The following is a 17,371-nucleotide window of genomic DNA, read 5'->3' on the forward strand; positions in this document are numbered from 1 at the left end:
CTACCACTTACCTCTCCATTGCCCAGCACTTCTTATGGAGCGCCAGGTGGTGGTCCGCTGGCCTCCGACTGGTGCTTTCCCAGCACGGGCTTGTGCTGGGCCAGGTCCAGCACTGGGCCCATGATAATGGTCGCAGACGTAACTTATGGCATGCTTGTAACAGTGCTCGCCAGCTGTGAGCCGGCACGCACTCATCAGGATTGGGCTCTAAATCCGTTTTACATTGACTGCTGTGGAATTGAGGAAGACAATGCATGAAAATGGACTGTATGTTGAGCATCTTAGTGATGGCAGATTACATGCCATGAGAAACTAAAATGGAAAGTTGCTTGTGTGCCTCTGGATGGATCACCTGGGTTCCTTCCCGTCCACTGCAGCTCAGTGAAAGCTAGAGGGAAGGACCATCGCTCAGTGGGCAGAGCTGCGTGAATGGCTCAGGCTCAATTCCTGGCATTTCTGGGTAAGGTTGGGGAGGACTCCTGAATCTGCAATCCTGGAGAGCATCTGTCAGTACCGAACTATTTGGACCAGCAGTATAGGGAAGCTTCTTATGTTGCACTCTTCTGCGATGTGGGGATAAAAATGACTTTGTAAGGCTGGTTCAAGGATTACTGAGACGATGCATGCTGACTGTTTGAAAACTCTTGTATAGCAGCTCCTACTGCTATCTCTTTACAGCCAAAAATGCCACATAAAAGCAAAACAAAAAACGGACAAGCTCCAATAGAAGAAGTCTCAAAAATGCTATGGGAAAGCACTATAAGGAATTGAATCCATAACCTGATAGTGTCAGCCTATACCAGAACTTTTAAACCAATGGTACTAGAAGTACTAGTGCAGGTGGTACTTAGCCCCACCACCAGGGAGAGCACATGCGCTGTCCTGCTTTCCCTCTTGAAGTGGAAGGTGAGTAGGGGTGTCGTGCATTCACTGGCCAGCACACGCTTTGCTTGAGATCACAGATTCTTTAGTTTCAAGCATCTTCAGGCAGAGCTTGAGGTGGTGTGCTGAACTCTACTGTTTTTTTTTCTGACCCAGTGACACACCAGCGACCTGGTGTGACCGCAAAAGACCACACCTCTTCCTTCCATTCCCTGAATTTGAAAAGAAAGAGGAATGGCGTAGAGGAGGAAATGTGGAAGAGCGGAGTGTGGTGGGCTAGAGTGTCAGAGACTGTCTGCGTCTCTCTGCACTTCCTCTTTCTTTTTGAATCTAGGGAACAGGAGGAGGAGAAGTGATGGAGGGGGTGCCTGTCATCAATCCACACTTGCCTGAAGAGACCTCCTCCATCAGCTTTGTGGCTGGTCCATGCTTGAGAGTTTTGCTTTCCTCCTTACCATTTCCTCTCTCGTCTTCTAAACAGGCTACCAAGCAATTTCTTGAAGAGATCAACAAATGGACGGTCCAGTACAATGTGTCTCCCCTCTCCTGGAATGTGGCTGTTAAGTTCCTCATGGCCAGGAAATTTGACGTCCTCCGTGCAATCGAACTCTTCCATTCCTACAGGGTGAGTGCAGTGGGAATAGAGTGCTGGGGTCGGGGCGTTGGGAAGAGAAGGGCTACATTTGAAGCATAGTCCAAGACCCTCTGTCAGGAATTTCCATGTTCCACCTAGAGCAGTGTCTCATCTCATAAAGGATCAGTGCAGACATAACACCAGGGACCTCTTAATCCTTGCCTCTTAGCATGGTTAAGTGATTCTCCAGGGTTATGCCAGGACTTGTCTGAATTGTTCTGCAGCAGAATAGCATTGGATGGGTGCAGTTGTCCCCCACCAGTGTGCACGCATGTGCATTTTACAGTATCTAGTCCTTATGACTGAAACTATGCTTCTTCCCAGTGGCTTGGGCAGGCAGAATGAATTATGGGGGGGGGGGGAAATATGTTTCTCTATACATTTGTATAATTTATGATGGTTGCAGAATCAGTCGCTCTTTGGCACAGGATTTTGGATTTCATTTAAAATGCTGACAATAAGTTAAAATCCAGACTGTGTAATGGGCAACTCTCCTCTTTGCTTCCATCAGATGGATCACTTGTTCCTCAATTAGACTGTGTCCTGTCCCAGTCCACCCACCCCATTCCCCCCACCCCGCCCCCTGTTCTGGGAATCATTATGTTCCAGTTGATTTTTTTGAGCCAGATTCCATCTAGTTGAAGGGAATCAGTGCCTCACCTCCCTCCCTTCCCTTTCTGCTGTTCTGGCAGTAAAATAAAGGATCAAGAGAGGGTCACTAAGGAATAGAAGTCTGGGCCCATGAGGGAGCAAGAGCCAAAACTGGAAGAATTGAGCGGCTGCCAAGAATCTTAGGTCAATGGAAAGTGCAGGCGTATATTGGCCATAGAGCACTGACTAGGATCTTTGTCCAGGGGCTACTGTGCTTTTGGGGAGCGGGGTTCACTTAGGAAAGTCCTTTGGTTGTTTGGGGAGTGGCGCACTGCAGGGGAGTTTGCGGCTAGTGGGAGGAGGATGCACAGATTAAGAGAGTATACCTGGAACCATGGCAAGGGTACTTCCACTCACACAGGGCTCAGTAAGACCCCTGCAACAAGTGAGCACCAAGGTGGTGACGTTTTTGGCAGGTCTGGACATGTTTTCAAGTTACTCTCCAGACCTAGAGAGTTTAAAAAATGGATTCTGAATGCGAGGCCGCTTCCTACGCACTCTTGTTGTTCAGTGGCAGAGCACCTGCTTTGCTGTGTGGAAGGTCCCAGGTTTAATTCCCAGCATCTTCAGGTAGCGCTGGGAAGGTCTGTGTCTGAAACCCTGGGAAATCCCCACTAGTTGGCATAGACAGTTCTCAACTAGATGGACCAAGGGTTGAAGGTAGCCCCCTGTGTAACGTTTGCAGGCCTAGAAATTTTCCATTCTCACAACCCAATCCTGAGCTGCCTGACGTGCGAAAATGGCTGCCGCTGCATCCAGCGTGCTCCAGTCAGCTACCACCGCCTCCTTAAGAGAAGTGGACTTTTGTCCCCTTCCCCAGGTAAAGCGAGTACCTCTGCAATGCCTGTGAGGACCCAAGGATTGGAGTAGAATTCAGAGCCTCCATGTTGGGCGGATGGCCCAACACGGAGGCTCAGGATCAGGTTGAGTGAAGCTCCGCTGGTCCTACCTCTCTCCCGCCCTGCTCCCTCCACCCTGCACGCCTCCTCCTGCCCTCTCCCCACCCTTCCTCCACCTCCCCCTGCCCTGGAATGTCTCCTCCTCACCTCCCCCCACCCCCCACCTACCTCTCTGCTGCCCGGCAGTCTGTGCGACTGTTGAGCTGCAGAGCTCCTGTGCATCACCAGCCCTAGCCCAGCGCCGGCCAGCGCTGGGCTAGCACTGGTGCTAGGGCCTGCAAACATGCCTTATGGTGTGCAGTTAGGATTGGGTTAGGATTGAGCCCTCAGGCTTTGAAAATGGGCAGAGGGCAATTTGGCAGCTGCCATTTTTTCCCACTTCAGGAATGATGTAGCAACACAATGTGGCATGCTGGGGCAGAATTCATGGCAGTCAGTTTGGGGCCAGCTACTGCTGCTGAAGGTTCTGGAGAGACAACACATTGATTCTCAGAGCTGGGAGGACAGAGCCATTGTCTGTGTCCATTTCTGCAAACTGGTTGGACGAGATTAACCCGAGATTTGTCTCAGAGAGCAAAGGGTGTGGCAGGTGGCTGCTGAATCCTCCCCGGATTGCTGCTGGCTTCAGGCAGCAGACAGGAAAAGCTGTTCAGTGCATCTGTAGCTTTCCCATCTGCTTGTATGGCTGAGACTGTTTCCTGCCTCCTAGGAAACCAGGCTGAAGGAAGGGATCGTGAAGCTGAAACCTCACGAGGAGCCTCTCCGCTCTGAGCTGCTCAGTGGAAAATTCACAATTCTGGTGAGTACGGTGACGCTGATTTGCTTCTGCAATGTAGAATCTCGTACAACTGATGACTGGAAACTTGGGGGTCTTCTTTTAAGGGCCTACCATAAGTCCTGTAGGTCAGGCGAGAGCATGAAAATTAGCTCATCCATTGGCCCATCTTAGTCCACTCCCCTCCATCCAACCCTCTGCTGAGGTCATTCATTTGATTCAACATCTTAAATTCCTTCACTGGCTCCCTGTCCATTCCCAGATCCAGCACAAGTTCTTGGTTCTAACTTTCAAACCCCATCATGGCCTCACCGCTCCCCATCTCTCCACTCTCATATCCCGTTACATTCCTGCTGGTCACCTTTACTTACCCAGCTCCACCACCCTTGACCATCTAAAAATCTGTTCCCTTTTTGCTTTGCTGCTCATTATACCTGTGGAACACCTGTGTGACACCTCTCTTCCTTCAAATCCCATCTTAATCTTTTCTGTGACGCCTTTGCCGTCACACATCAGTCCTCATATTCCATTAGGGTATAACTAAGCCTAAGCACATGTAACTGAAATAATTGCATATTTTTCTTCCATGTACCTACATCTCTATTCCACTCCCCTCCTTCTGTTGTTTTCCTATGTAGATTGAAAGGTCTTCAGGGCAGGGTGGGTTTCTTGGAGAGAGGGTGGGATATAAATGCAATAAATTGTATGCATAGTCACAGTAGTCTGAAGCTGTTCTTAAGCCTACACCAATTGGTTGCCAGTTAGTTACAGAATCATCTTTGGAGGGTATTTAAAAATTGGTATAAATGTGCGTGAATAAGAGCACAGTCCTAACCGCTTATGTCAGTGCTTTCCAGCACTGGCATAGCAGTGCCAATGGGACATGTGTTGCATCCTGCAGTCGGGTGTCACTTATGGAAGCCTCCTCAAAGTAAGGGAATGTTTGATCCCATACCTCAGAGCTACATTGCCCTTATGTCAGTGCTGGAAAACACTTCCAGCAATCCAACCCACTTTCCAGCACCGACATAAGGGCAATGCAGCTCTCAGGTATGGGAACAAACATTCCCTTACTTTGAGGAGGCCTCTGTGAGTGCCACCCGACTGCAGAATGCAGCATACGTCCCATTGGCACCGCTATGCCAGCACTGGAATGTTGGTTAGGATGTGAACCTTAGTGTCTATGTGTGATTGGCCCAAGCCCATCCACTGAGCTTTGTAGCTGAGCAAGAATTTGAACTTGATTCTCCCTGATCTGAGTCCAACATTCAAAACACTACCCCACACTGGCATAGGGTGTTCTGCTTTGAAGGCAGAGAGGTTGGAGATCCATTGGGTTTCTCTATAACCTGTTCTCTAGACCAGTGGTTCTCACACTTTTAGCACCGGGACCCACTTTTGAGAATGAGAATCTCTCAAGACCCACCAGAAGTAATGTCATGACCAGAAGTGACATCATCAAGTAGGGAAATTTTTACCAATCCTAGGCTGTAATCCTACCCATACTTACCCAGGAGTAAGTCCTATTGACTATCATTGTTGTAACATTTCCCCAAATGCAGTCACATACCATGGCAACATCAAGTCTAATATATTAAAAATAAAATATTGAAATGAATGGGGACCCACCTGAAATTAGCTCGCAACCCACCTAGTGGGTCTTGACCCAGTGTTTGAGAAACACTGCTCTAGACATCTCACATTGCGGTCTGTGGTAGTCTCCATTCCAGGCATTACCATGTGGCACCCAGAACTGTAGATCACCATGGTCTTTGCAAATACTGATCTGCCCTCCTGCTTCCTGTCACTGATGTTTCCTCTTTGCAGAGTGTCCGAGATCCTTCTGGAGCATCAATTGCCCTCTTCACTGCCAAGTTGCACCATCCCAACAAAAGTGTCCAACATGTTGTGCTTCAGGCTCTCTTCTACTTGCTGGATAGGGCTGTGGAGAGGTGAGTAAGCCCTTGTAGGCCCTGCATGTGAAGTAACATTTGCATTCTTCAGCTTGTTGGCCAGGCTGTTTGCTTTGCTCAGTGGTAGTGCGTCTGCTTGGCATGCAGAAGGTCCCAGGTTCAACCCCCATCACCTCCAGTTAGGACACAGACAGAGACCCCTGCATGAACTTCTGAAGAACTGCTGCCTGTCTGCACTGACAGTGGTCAGCTAGGTGGACCGAAAGCCTCACTCAGTCTGCAGCAGGTACTTGTGCTTTAAGAATGAGAATGCTTTTTTGCACCTGCAAGTGGTGTGTAGTTTTGTGTCTCAAATCTTTGCTTTTTGCTGTTTTGCTCTGATATCTGACATGGGATGCGCTCCAACAAAACTCAAGTGCATTTTAGCCTTACTCATTTCCATGGAAAAGTTAAGCACATGCTTGACTCTATTCCACTGAATTCAGTGGGGTTTAAAAGAGTTTGTCAAGCAACCACAGAATTAGCATCTAATTGCATTTTGTAAGAACAAGTTTGTAGCCTGTGTAAAACTAGCCTCAGGTGCTTTTTGAAAAACTACCACCTTGGACGCGTGACAACCTTTGCAGTCGGCTCATGCCCCATTTTCACTGCAGAACCTTGTCAGATGGTAAAAACATTTTGCAGCGCCCTGCAACTTGCAGCTGTTTAACAAATCAACATGCTATTTTTCATCTACATTGAAAAAATATCTCATGGCATGTTTTTAAAAACATGTGAAAACAGCACCCACCTTTGACGAAATTGTCCTTCTCCCCAGGATATTGTCAGCTCTGGTTTTTGTGCTTTCTCTTCTTCTGTCATTTCATAAAACATTAAACAAAACCTTTGCAATCCGGTAATACGCACAACAAATAAATTAGGTGCTATCATTGCTTATCATCTCAAAGAGCCTAGTACTGCTACTATATGTGTGAAAGTTATTATGTAGATCCTCTGAATGGCACAGGGAAATATGGAGAGATAGCCAGAACTAAAGATGTGATATCATCATCTTTAAAATAAGGATGTTTAAAAATTCTTGTTAAATGTGCCTAACATCTAAGGAATATAAGAAGCTGCCTTTACACCAGACCATTAAGTTCAGTACTGGACACTGATTTCAGCAGCTTTCTAGGGGCTTTTGGCAGGAATCTTTTTCTGCCTGGCCTCGAGATGCCAGAGATTGACCCTGGGACTTTTGCAAGTGCTCAGCCGCTGAGTTACAGCTCCTTCCTGAGCTATAGAAAAAAGGTGCTGTACCAAGATTAAAGGTTAATACAGCCTCTACTCCACCTTATCCTCAGGTTTACAGTCTCTAACGTATAACATGATAGTGTGAAATATGAGAGCTGGTGTGGCATAGTGATGAGAGATTGCAAGTCAGGGCTTCCCTGCTTCAGTTCTCACCTCTGCCATGAACTAGGTGGCCGCTGGCAAGCTGATCCCTCCCAGCCTCAGCTGCAATGAAGGGTAATAATACTTGCCTACTCTACTGGGCCATTGCCATCAGGCTTACAACACAACTATACACGCGAAGCTTTGTGAACAGAAAGTGCTATGTGCACATTATGTAGTATTATGATACAAAAGTAACAGAAGTAGATTATTGAGCATCTGTGTTGCTATTAATTCCATTACTGGGGAATTGCCAAAGCCCTCAGGAGGGTCCACGGCTGATCCCTGAGATGACCGTGAGATGACCGTTCATGGTCTTTGTGTGGTGGTGATGGAGTGATTTCCTTAGGATCCACTCAAGTAGGAGGGGGCTCAGGGAGGGGTACTTTATTAAGTGCTGCAGCCTGGAGCCAGCCTTGACCATGTTGGGGGTGATGATTGGGGATTGAAACTGGATGCAATGCACATTTTCTGCCGCTGTGGTCCCCAGAGAGAGTGGCTTGCCTGTGATCACCACGAGTTAGCAGAAGAAACAAGGGCATAACCAATGGCTTCCAGTTCACACAGCGAGAAAAGCATGCCATGTGGAAAAGCATGCCACTCACATACTTCTGAGTGCTCTGCTGGATCTGGCCATAGGTCCAATCTCCTGGTCCCCAAAGTGGCCATCTAGATGCCTGTGTGAGGTCCACCAGCAGGAGATGAAGGCATGCACTTCTCATAAGAACATAAGAACAGCCCCACTGGATCAGGCCATAGGCCCATCTAGTCCAGCTTCCTGGATCTCACAGCGGCCCACCAAATGCCCCAGGGAGCACACCAGATAACAAGAGACCTCATCCTGGTGCCCTCCCTTGCATCTGGCATTCTGACATAACCCATTTCTAAAATCAGGAGGTTGCGCATACACATCATGGCTTGTACCCCATAATGGATTTTTCCTCCAGAAACTTGTCCAATCCCCTTTTAAAGGCGTCCAAGCTAGATGCCATCACTACATCCTGTGGCAAGGAGTTCCACAGACCGACCACATGCTGATTCTCCCACCATTGCTTCTCTGCAACTAATATTCAGAGAGGCAGTGTCTCCTGGTCTGGAGGTAGCGTATAGCCATCATCATGATTAGTAGCCAGTGATAGACCAGTCCTCCATTCATCTGTCTTATCCCCTTTTAGAGCCATCTGAGTTGATGGCCATCACCGCATCTTTTCACAGCAATTTCCATAGATGAGGTATGCGCTATGTGAAAAGCTTCCTTTGGTCTCCACTACCACTCAATCTCCACTACTGAGATTAACCAGATGGACCCTGGTTTGTGAGAAAAGGAGAAAAGCCTCTCTTTATCCACTTGTTCCACACCGTGCATAACTTTATAAGCTTCATTTGTGTCCCCTGTGCCTTTTTTCCCAAGCGCAAAAGCCCCAAATGTTGTAGCCTTTTCTCATAAGGAAGGAAGCCCAGGCTACACTGACCTGGAATCTGCCACCAAGCATGGCTTAGAAAATCAGTCCCTCGAATAAGGGAGCCAAGTCCTATTGCTAAATTAGCCTTAATGCTTTTGCGTCAAAACCAGTTCCAGTCTTCTTTCCGACTCCCCACCAGCAGTTCTGCTTGATGGACACCCAGTAGAGTGCCAGCTCATTGGATGCAAGAAGAGTTGCAGTGAGCTCATGGAAAAGTTGCTCAGCCAAGCTGGCTTTTCGCAAGGCATTGGCTGCAACATGTAAATCTCTCTTAGGCCTTGGGACTTGAACGCATTCAGGGCGGCTTTAGGGCTTGGAATCTGGGGGCCAGGTCTAAATGCTATTAAAAAGCATAAAGAGTCAGTCCCCCTTGGCTGGGGACTTTAGAGGAAAGGAGATACAGGGAGAGCGATACAAAGAAAAAGGCGGTTGAACTTGGGAACTGAAAGTAAGATTGTAAATCTCTGGCCTAATTGGCATGCGCATCTCATGGAGTTCTTCCCCCCACCCCCATATTGAATGAAAGCTAATTAAGTCTTACTCTGAAGTGAAAAATGTGTTCTATTATTCAAGTGGCCATGGACTCGTCCGTGAAAGTTTTGCCCCAATAAATGTGTTGGCTTTTAAGGTGCCACAAGATTTACTAATAACTTAAGTTTCATGGCTCTGTCAACATTTGAACCTGAGTTACCCGGATCTAAATGTCCAGTGCTCCAGCCAGCACACCCCAAAGACTGTTCACATAGGTCTAAGAAGTTACGTACAACCTGCCACCTCGGAATCATAGTTCCTGCATCTGACCAAATGGACTGTATTCCCCGGAAGCCTGCCACATTCCTGTTCTCAGTCTTTAAGGTGCCACAAGATTCTTGATTTGCTGTAACAGGTTCACATAGTTATTTCACTGCCTTATGAGGAGTTCCAGGGAATGAGGAACTTGGGGCCAGGCAGGGTTCAAGGACTGCAGTGCTTGATTTTCTCCTTTCAGCTGAACTGCTTTAAGTAATAGAGGCAACCTGCTTGTTTATACATTTTTCCCTGCTTTTCCCATGACAGTCCGCAGATCTCCATCCTACTAGTTTGTATAGAAATGACGTTTAATCAATATTTGGTGTTATGGAATAATGATTATTTTACACTCCTTCTCCGCTCCCCCCTTCCATTATCCAGCTTTGAAACTCAGCGGAATGGCCTGGTATTCATATATGACATGGCGGGATCTCACTACACCAACTTTGAGCTGGACCTCAGCAAGAAGATCCTCAACCTTCTGAAGGTACAAAGGAGAAACTGTGTCGTGTTCCTTAATTAACGAGTTGAGTCCCTCCAGATTCTGTCCCCACTCGTGCTATCTATTCTAGAGTGTTTGGGAATTTGTTTTTTTCTTCTTTTAAATAATTTGCACCTGCATGTGGTGCTTTGCAAAGAGTGAAAAGACCATTCCGTGCCCCAAAGATCTTACAATCTAGATCAGGGGTGCCCAAACCCCGGCCCGGGGGCCACTTGTGGCCGTCGCGGTCTCCCAATTCTCCCAAGTCTCTAATGAGCCTCTGGCCCTCTGGAGATTTCCTGGAGCCCGTGCTGGCCCAACGCAATTGCTCTCAGGATGAGGGTGACTGTTTGACCTCTTGAATGAGTTGTGGGACAAGAGCTGCTTGCTCTTTGACATCTGTGATGTAGTAGTGGCAGCAAAGGAAACACCGGCCTTGCTTTGTGTAAGGCCTTCTATAGTCCTTGAGCTATTGTTAGACCTTCATTCATATAAGTTCCATCTCTAATATATTCATTTATGTAAATTTATTCAAATTTATTCCCGGCCCCCACCACAGTGTCAGAGAGATTATGTCGCCCTCTTGCCAAAAAGTTTGGACAGCCCTGATCTAGATTGACACAAAAAAGAGAGGAAAGGTGGGATGCAGGCAGGGGCTGGCTTGGTAGTGTCATGGTGTCCCACTAACAGTCAGAAAAGGGGAATTCTCCAAATAGTTCAAAGTGGAGGAAAATAAACCAGATTTCTCTCTGCCCTGCTGCATTGCTTCTCCCATAAGGCTGTATGGACTGTATTCATTTTAAAACAGGTTACAATGAAGAGTCTTCAGAACCAGGTTACAGTTTTTAGACTCTTCAGGTACTGGAATGAAGCGAAAAGAATCAGTTTGGAGGCTGTCCTTTTCTTTTCCACCCTCACAAGCTGGACAGTCTGCCCTAGATTGTGACTTCCTTCTGGGGCAGTCAGCAGGAGCATAAAGGATGCAAACACATCCAAAGAACAACCTCTCTTAAAAGAACTGAAGGGAGAAAGCATCTGCGAACCAGCCTTCTCCTTCTAGGAAAGCTAAGCCAACAGACTGGCAGGCGAGCTTGAGAATCACAATCCTTGCTGATCAGCAGAAGACATTAGGAACAATTGATGATGAGTTGGAGGGGATGGAAGAGTTTTGATTCAAGGACTATGACAAGAAGACCTCAGGGCTGTGTTCCTCATGCTTCCATAGCAACCTTTACGCCAAGGGAACTGCTGGTCTGATCTCAGTTCTGTCGCAGCACTTTCACTCCAAATGCCAGTACTGAAACTCGTGACAGAGATCTGGAGACACATCAAGCCAGTAAAATCTTAGCTGGTGCTATGAGAGAGCTGGTGTTGTGTAGTGTAAGACAGGAGTCAGCCACCTACAACCTGTGAGTCCAGCCTGCCTGTGAGTACAGCCTGTCATCCAGCCTGCATAGAGCTTGGCTTGGGCGGCAAAGCCTCTGCCTGAGGTGCTGCGGGCTGGACCGGGAACGGCAGAGTCTGCATTTCCAAGCTTGTAGAGTCCCTTGGACAAGGACTCTGTGAGGTTGGGAGGGTGGCTTAGCCATTCCCTGTCTGGCTGGTGGTCAACTGAGAGGGAGGCTTCCAAGCTGAGCTCCTTGTGGGCCACTTCCAGGGGCTCGGCAACCTGGAAGTTCAGTGGCGATATAATGATGTTGCCATTTAATGACTGGCCTCGTTAAACAAAAAGGTTGCTGACCCCTAGTCATGAGATGGAACTTCCTTATTTCAAATCTCACCTCTGCCAGGAACTCACAAAGGGCCCAGTCCTTTCCAACTTTCCAGTGCTGATGCAGCCATACCAACAGAGTGCATGCTGCATTCTGTGGTGGGGGGCCAGTCGTGGTGCTATACCCTCTCAGAAATCGGTATGCAAATGATGATGATGATGATGATGATGAAGAAGAAACTGTAGAATCTGGCCAGGCTCCTCATTCTGAGCAACTCATCACTCAGGTACAGACTGCATCCTGCAGTTGGGTGGCAGTAATGAAGGCCTCCTCAAGGTAAGGGAATGTTCGTTCCCTTATCTTGGAGTTGCATTGCCCTTACCTTAGTGCTGGAAAGTTTGTTAGGATTGCATCCTAACTCTTACAAAATTATGAAGAAGTGGGCGGAAGAGCGAGAAAGAGGTTCTTCTCCCTCTCTCACAATGCTAGAACAGGGGTTATCCAACAAAACCGGCAGGAGGCTCCAGGCAGATAAAAGGAGGTGGTACTTCCTGCTACATACAGGGGGTTCAACTAGATGATCTTTTGAGGTACCTTCCAACTCTAAGATTCTGTGATCCTTCAATCAGCCCATTACAATGGGCTTATCTGTGGGCTTAGCACCTGTGGATCCGAGTGACTGGAGGGCCTCAGAACACCTCCAAACGCAACCAGAAGTGGCCAGTGCAAACCAGAAGTGCCATCAGATCACATCTGGGAGGTTCTCTGAAGAGACAGAAGGCCACACACAACTTCTGGAGTACATGGCACAGCCCCCAGGTTAGTTGCGTCGCCATGTCAGGCCCCTCTGCAGATTCAATTATCCATGGAATTCGGTATCAGTGGGGGGTCCTGGAATGGATCCTCCATGAATTCTAAGGGGACACTGTAATTAGGATGATTATTATATGCAGATTTGGGACAGAGGAAGGGAAGGATGCCACACACTTTATACACTATTTTAAGTATGCCTTTCGCTCCCACTTTAGACTCCCCAGAGGCATTAGATGGTCCAGTGTGGGAAACAGGATGCTGTACTGTGTGGGCCTTTGGCCTGACTCTGCAGGGCTTTTCTGATGCTCTTATTTGTGGTAATTGGTCAAGTTATTCTGCTTTTGGTAATAACCAGATGATGTGGTACAGAAGAGGTTCCCGCCTGTACAGGAATGCCCAGATGATCTCCCAGAAGGCTCTTGATGGTCCCCCAGGGTCTTGTGGAAATGGTATGCTTTCTTAGGCAGGTTTATCAACCAAGTCCAAATGCAGTAATTGGCTGGTGCGATGCAGTTTGTGCAATGAATCACGCAGACAAGATGTGGCTTTTAATCAAGAGCGGTCACCCTCGGCAGGATGACCAAGTGCTGACTATTATTGTAAACTATCTGTTCCCATGTAATGGCTCAGTCAAGGAGTTGGGAGCCATTTCCCAGAAAACTCCAAAGCAGCTGTTTCCTGTATTTAAAGACCCTTTTAAAAAAAATGCCATGAGCCACAGAAGATAGTGAAAGATGCTTGTTCAATTTAAAATGACTCCGTTATTTAACCTGAAGCCACCAGAGGCCTGTTTAGATGGTGTTCCCTCTATCTTCCCCCACTGTCCCTCCTCTCCATTTACAAATGCCCAGGCCCCACCTTTCCAAGCAAGTCTCCTCCATGGTTAAGGGTGATGTCAGTGCTACTGTTAATTAGAATTCTTTTCTTCTTGATTTGAAACCTCCTAGTTAGTGCAAAGACCATAAGAACCTCCTTCCTGGAACCCACCAACCTTAAAAGTTCAACATGTTTCCCCTTGCAAAGACCACCCCCTTGTCTTCGGGAAGCCCACCAGCAAGTCATGTAGGCAATACCCCTCTCCCACTCTTTGCCCCCAGTGTTTGGTGGTAGAGTACCTCTGAACATGAAAGTTCTATTCAGCTCTCCTGGCTGGTTGCCATTGATAACCTCTGGTGCATGAATGTTGCTCATCCCCTTTTAAAGTTGTGGAATCCAGTGGCCACCTCCACTTTCTGTGGCACTTGAGTCCATCAACTAATGTAAGCAACGTGTGTTGCATCCTTCCTTTTGTCCGTCTCGCATCAACTGTCCATCAAGTTTCATCTGATTACCCCAAATTCTAGCGTTATGGCCAGGCAGGGGAGAAAATGTTATCTCTATCTCCTTCCTCCACATTTATGTGCATTTTAAACAAAGCTAAACAATGCTAGTTATTGGGTAGGGCCCTTAGTTCAGTGGTGAAGAGCATGCTTTATGGCCTAAGGCTGTAGGCATTGCCAGTTATTTGTTCATGTTATTGTTGTTAATAAACATATGTATACAGTAGGTCTTCAGTATCAGTGGGGGATCTGTTCCAGGACCCCCCACAGACACAGAATTCCGTGGATAGTGAAATCTGCAGCAGGAGGACTGCTGACAAACCAGAAGTGCCTTTCAGAAGCCTCCTGGAGGCCTTCTGAGTTGCAGGGAGGTTGCACACGGCCTCCCTGTACCTGAGAGACCTCCTGGATGTGATTGGAAGGCACTTGCATCTGGGAGGTCTCTGAGGCCCTTCAGGCACGGGCTGGCATCCACAGTTAGTCAAATGCTTTTCAACCAAAGTAGTTCACAAAGCAGTTTGCACAGCAAGATAAATAGTAATGGTTCCTTCTCTTAGAGGGCTTGCAATCTTTCCACCATCATTTTGGTTCATTCACTGTGTAAAAAAAAAAAACAGAAGTGGATTAGGTCTTCTGAGTTCTTCCAGATTCATCTCCAACCTCTTAATGGTGCAGTTTCTCTCTCCTTTTTTTTTTTTTAATTTTATTGAAATTCTCTCAATACATTGTATCTTCAGTAGATCCAAATCATCAACTTTCATTTCAATCATTACATTTCTACATATCTTCATTTATTTCATTATCTATTTCATTTCCCCTCCCCCCCCCACCTCGGACTTCCCACAGCGTTTTTACCGTTTACAATTTTATTTTTAACCAAGATAAACTTTTGTTCATTATATAACTCTTATTGACATTCTAATAAGCATTATAAACGCCTAACCTCCCAGTTTTTCTCCAGATAAACTTTAAATTTATGCCATTCCGAGTAAAATTTCTCTGACATTTGCTCATTCAAACTCCTTGTAAGTTTGTCAATTTCCATCATATACATCATCTTTTGTAACCATTCATCTATATCGGGCACTTTGTCTTGTTTCCAGTACTTCGCATACACCATCCTTGCTGCAATCACCATATACCATAATAAGGCTGTATCATTATCTACAATTTTCTCCAAGTTTAAACCTAACAAAAACAGTTCTGGACTTTTATGAATTGTATAACTTAATACCTTCATGACCTCTATATATATTTCTGACCAGAAATGTTTTGCTTTCTTACACGTCCACCACATATGATAGAAAGACCCCTCATGTTCATGACATTTCCAACATTTATTAGATAGCTTGTTACTCATATTAGCTAATTTTTTTGGAGCTAAATACCATCTATAGATCATCTTATAACAATTTTCATTTATATAATGGTGCAGTTTCTCTACAGGAGTCCTACACTAGGCAAGTTGGTTATCTCCAAATATTGACTTGCAAGTTGCTGTAAGATTTGATTGTTGCCCAGTCTTCGAAGTACACATTGCTCTTTTACAACCACAGTATCTAATTTTGGTACCCTGGCATATGTTTCCGTCTCTCCCTGTTGGCCATAGGAGGGGAAGCAGAAGGCTTGAGAAGCAGATGCTGTTGATCCTTGGATGACTGCGTTCTCATCGAAACAAAAACTTTTAATGGCTCACTCCCAAGCCAACTGCCCATGTTTTCAAGATGTGGATTTTGCGTCTATGTTTTTTCTGCCTACGATTTTTGTTTGTTTTTTTCCTTGTAAAGCTGGTAACAGTACTGCTCAAAACCCTTGTGTGTGCCAAACTCCAGCAAGAGCTTATTTGAAGCTTGTGTTGAGGTGGGATGGAAGAGCAGCAGACTGCCAGTTCTCAGTTGTGCTCTCTGCCCCTGAGCAGGTTAGAAACATACAAAAAGCCCAACTGAACCAGACTCTTCAGCCTGGTCCAGTTGGGCTTTTTGTATGTTCCTAATTTGTCCAGGGGAAGATTCATCCCATTTGAATCATCTGTCTGAAGTCTTCTAGAAAGGCCACAAGAAGGAATTGAGGCAGCAAGTTCTCTTCTATTGTGTTCCCTCTAGGTTTTAGTGGTATACTGCCCCTGGACATGGAGGTTCGGTTTAGCTATATTTTCCAATAGCCATTAGGAGATCTCTCCTCCTTTATGAATGTGTCTAATGCCCTTTTAAAGCCTTGTGAGCTAGTGGCCATTGCCACAAGCTAGTGGCCTTCGCTACACATTAATGCACATTTATGCAAAGGAGCCCTTTCTTTTTGTCTGTCCTGAATCTGCTGCCGATCTATTACGTTGATGATAGCCTCCCTCGCCTCCATTCTTATATTACGAGAAAGGGAGAAGTGTTGCCTGTTCCCAGATTGCCAGGCAACTGAACATTTGGGGGTTTGGCTTTAGATGGGGATGTTTCTAATTTAATTTGTTAAATAGGTAGCACCATCCATGTATATGACAATGCCCAAAAAAATGGGTCTCTGTTCCAAGCAGCTTACAATCTAGCTGTAGGAAGAGAAGGACAAGGGGTCAATGAACCCAGAAGTGCTAGTTCTGGAACAGAAGTGGTTCACTTCCACTGTTGCCACTTGCACTGATCTCACCAGTATAACCGATTCCTGTTCTTCAAACCATTGCTCTGTATGTATTCACAGGGAGCCTTCCCAGCTCGCCTCAAGAAGGTGTTCATTGTGGGTGCCCCTATGTGGTTCCGAGTGCCTTACTCCATCATCAGCCTGCTGCTTAAAGAGAAACTCCGAGAGAGGGTGAGTAGAAAGCACTTGCTTTGACAGGGATTAGATGTGGTAGAAGGAACATCCCGGTCCCACCCAAGGTCATGCATGATATTGATCCTTAGTTTCTGCTTCGCTGGAATCATGCACAGTGACATGCAACGTGGAGACAATGACATCCCCTTTCAACAGTCTGCTTGTTGCCCTTCCACTCTCAAGTGGTGGCAGGTGGACAAATTTCCTCTCCATCTGTATGTCATCAGGGGTAAAGAAGGTGAGAAGTGTTGGAGAGCTGAGATTCATGGTGGCACCAGGGCTCCACTATGCAATCTATCAAATTGCAACTTTCCCTTCTGTTCCATTTTCCTTGTCCAATTCAAGCAGAAGCAGTAGCTGTCACATCACCACAGAAGAGGGGCAGCATTTTCGCCTGCCACCATAGGTGCCAAGATCTCTAAGTTGTGATTCCTTGGAAGCATATTGGGGTTACTCAATGCCAGTGTTCCCAGAAAGTTTTAGTTGGCAACCTTCAGTCTCGAAAGACTATGGTATCGCGCTCTGAAAGGTGGTTCTGGAACAGCGTCTAGTGTGGCTGAAAAGGCCGATTCGGGAGTGACAATCCCTTCCACACCGGGAGCAAGTGCAGTCTGTCCCTGGCCTGTCTCCCTGGCTATCCCAGAAAGATAGCTTGCCATTTGTACGGTTTGAACAGCCGGGTCACCATTGGTGCTGGCCACTCAGATGAGGAATGCTGCTGACAGCTATGGAAAGGTGCCCAGGATGGGGACAGGGCCTTGCTCAGGAGTGCAAAGAAGAGCCCAAGCAGTCTCAGACATGGCCCGG

General features: G+C 46.7%; 1 protein-coding gene across 1 annotated transcript in view; it reads left to right on the forward strand.

The window, feature by feature from the left end:
• Window positions 1–17,371, forward strand: part of PTPN9 (protein tyrosine phosphatase non-receptor type 9) — a 57,549-nt gene that overhangs the window by 26,229 nt on the left and 13,949 nt on the right. The window contains exons 2-6 of the mRNA XM_066635424.1: window positions 1,364–1,507; window positions 3,776–3,865; window positions 5,669–5,793; window positions 9,822–9,927; window positions 16,451–16,561. Coding sequence (XP_066491521.1) covers window positions 1,364–1,507; window positions 3,776–3,865; window positions 5,669–5,793; window positions 9,822–9,927; window positions 16,451–16,561 — 576 coding nt within the window. The remainder of the gene's footprint in view (window positions 1–1,363; window positions 1,508–3,775; window positions 3,866–5,668; window positions 5,794–9,821; window positions 9,928–16,450; window positions 16,562–17,371) is intronic.

The sequence above is a fragment of the Tiliqua scincoides genome, chromosome 8 (genome assembly GCF_035046505.1).
Source record: "Tiliqua scincoides isolate rTilSci1 chromosome 8, rTilSci1.hap2, whole genome shotgun sequence".
Taxonomy (NCBI): domain Eukaryota; kingdom Metazoa; phylum Chordata; class Lepidosauria; order Squamata; family Scincidae; genus Tiliqua; species Tiliqua scincoides.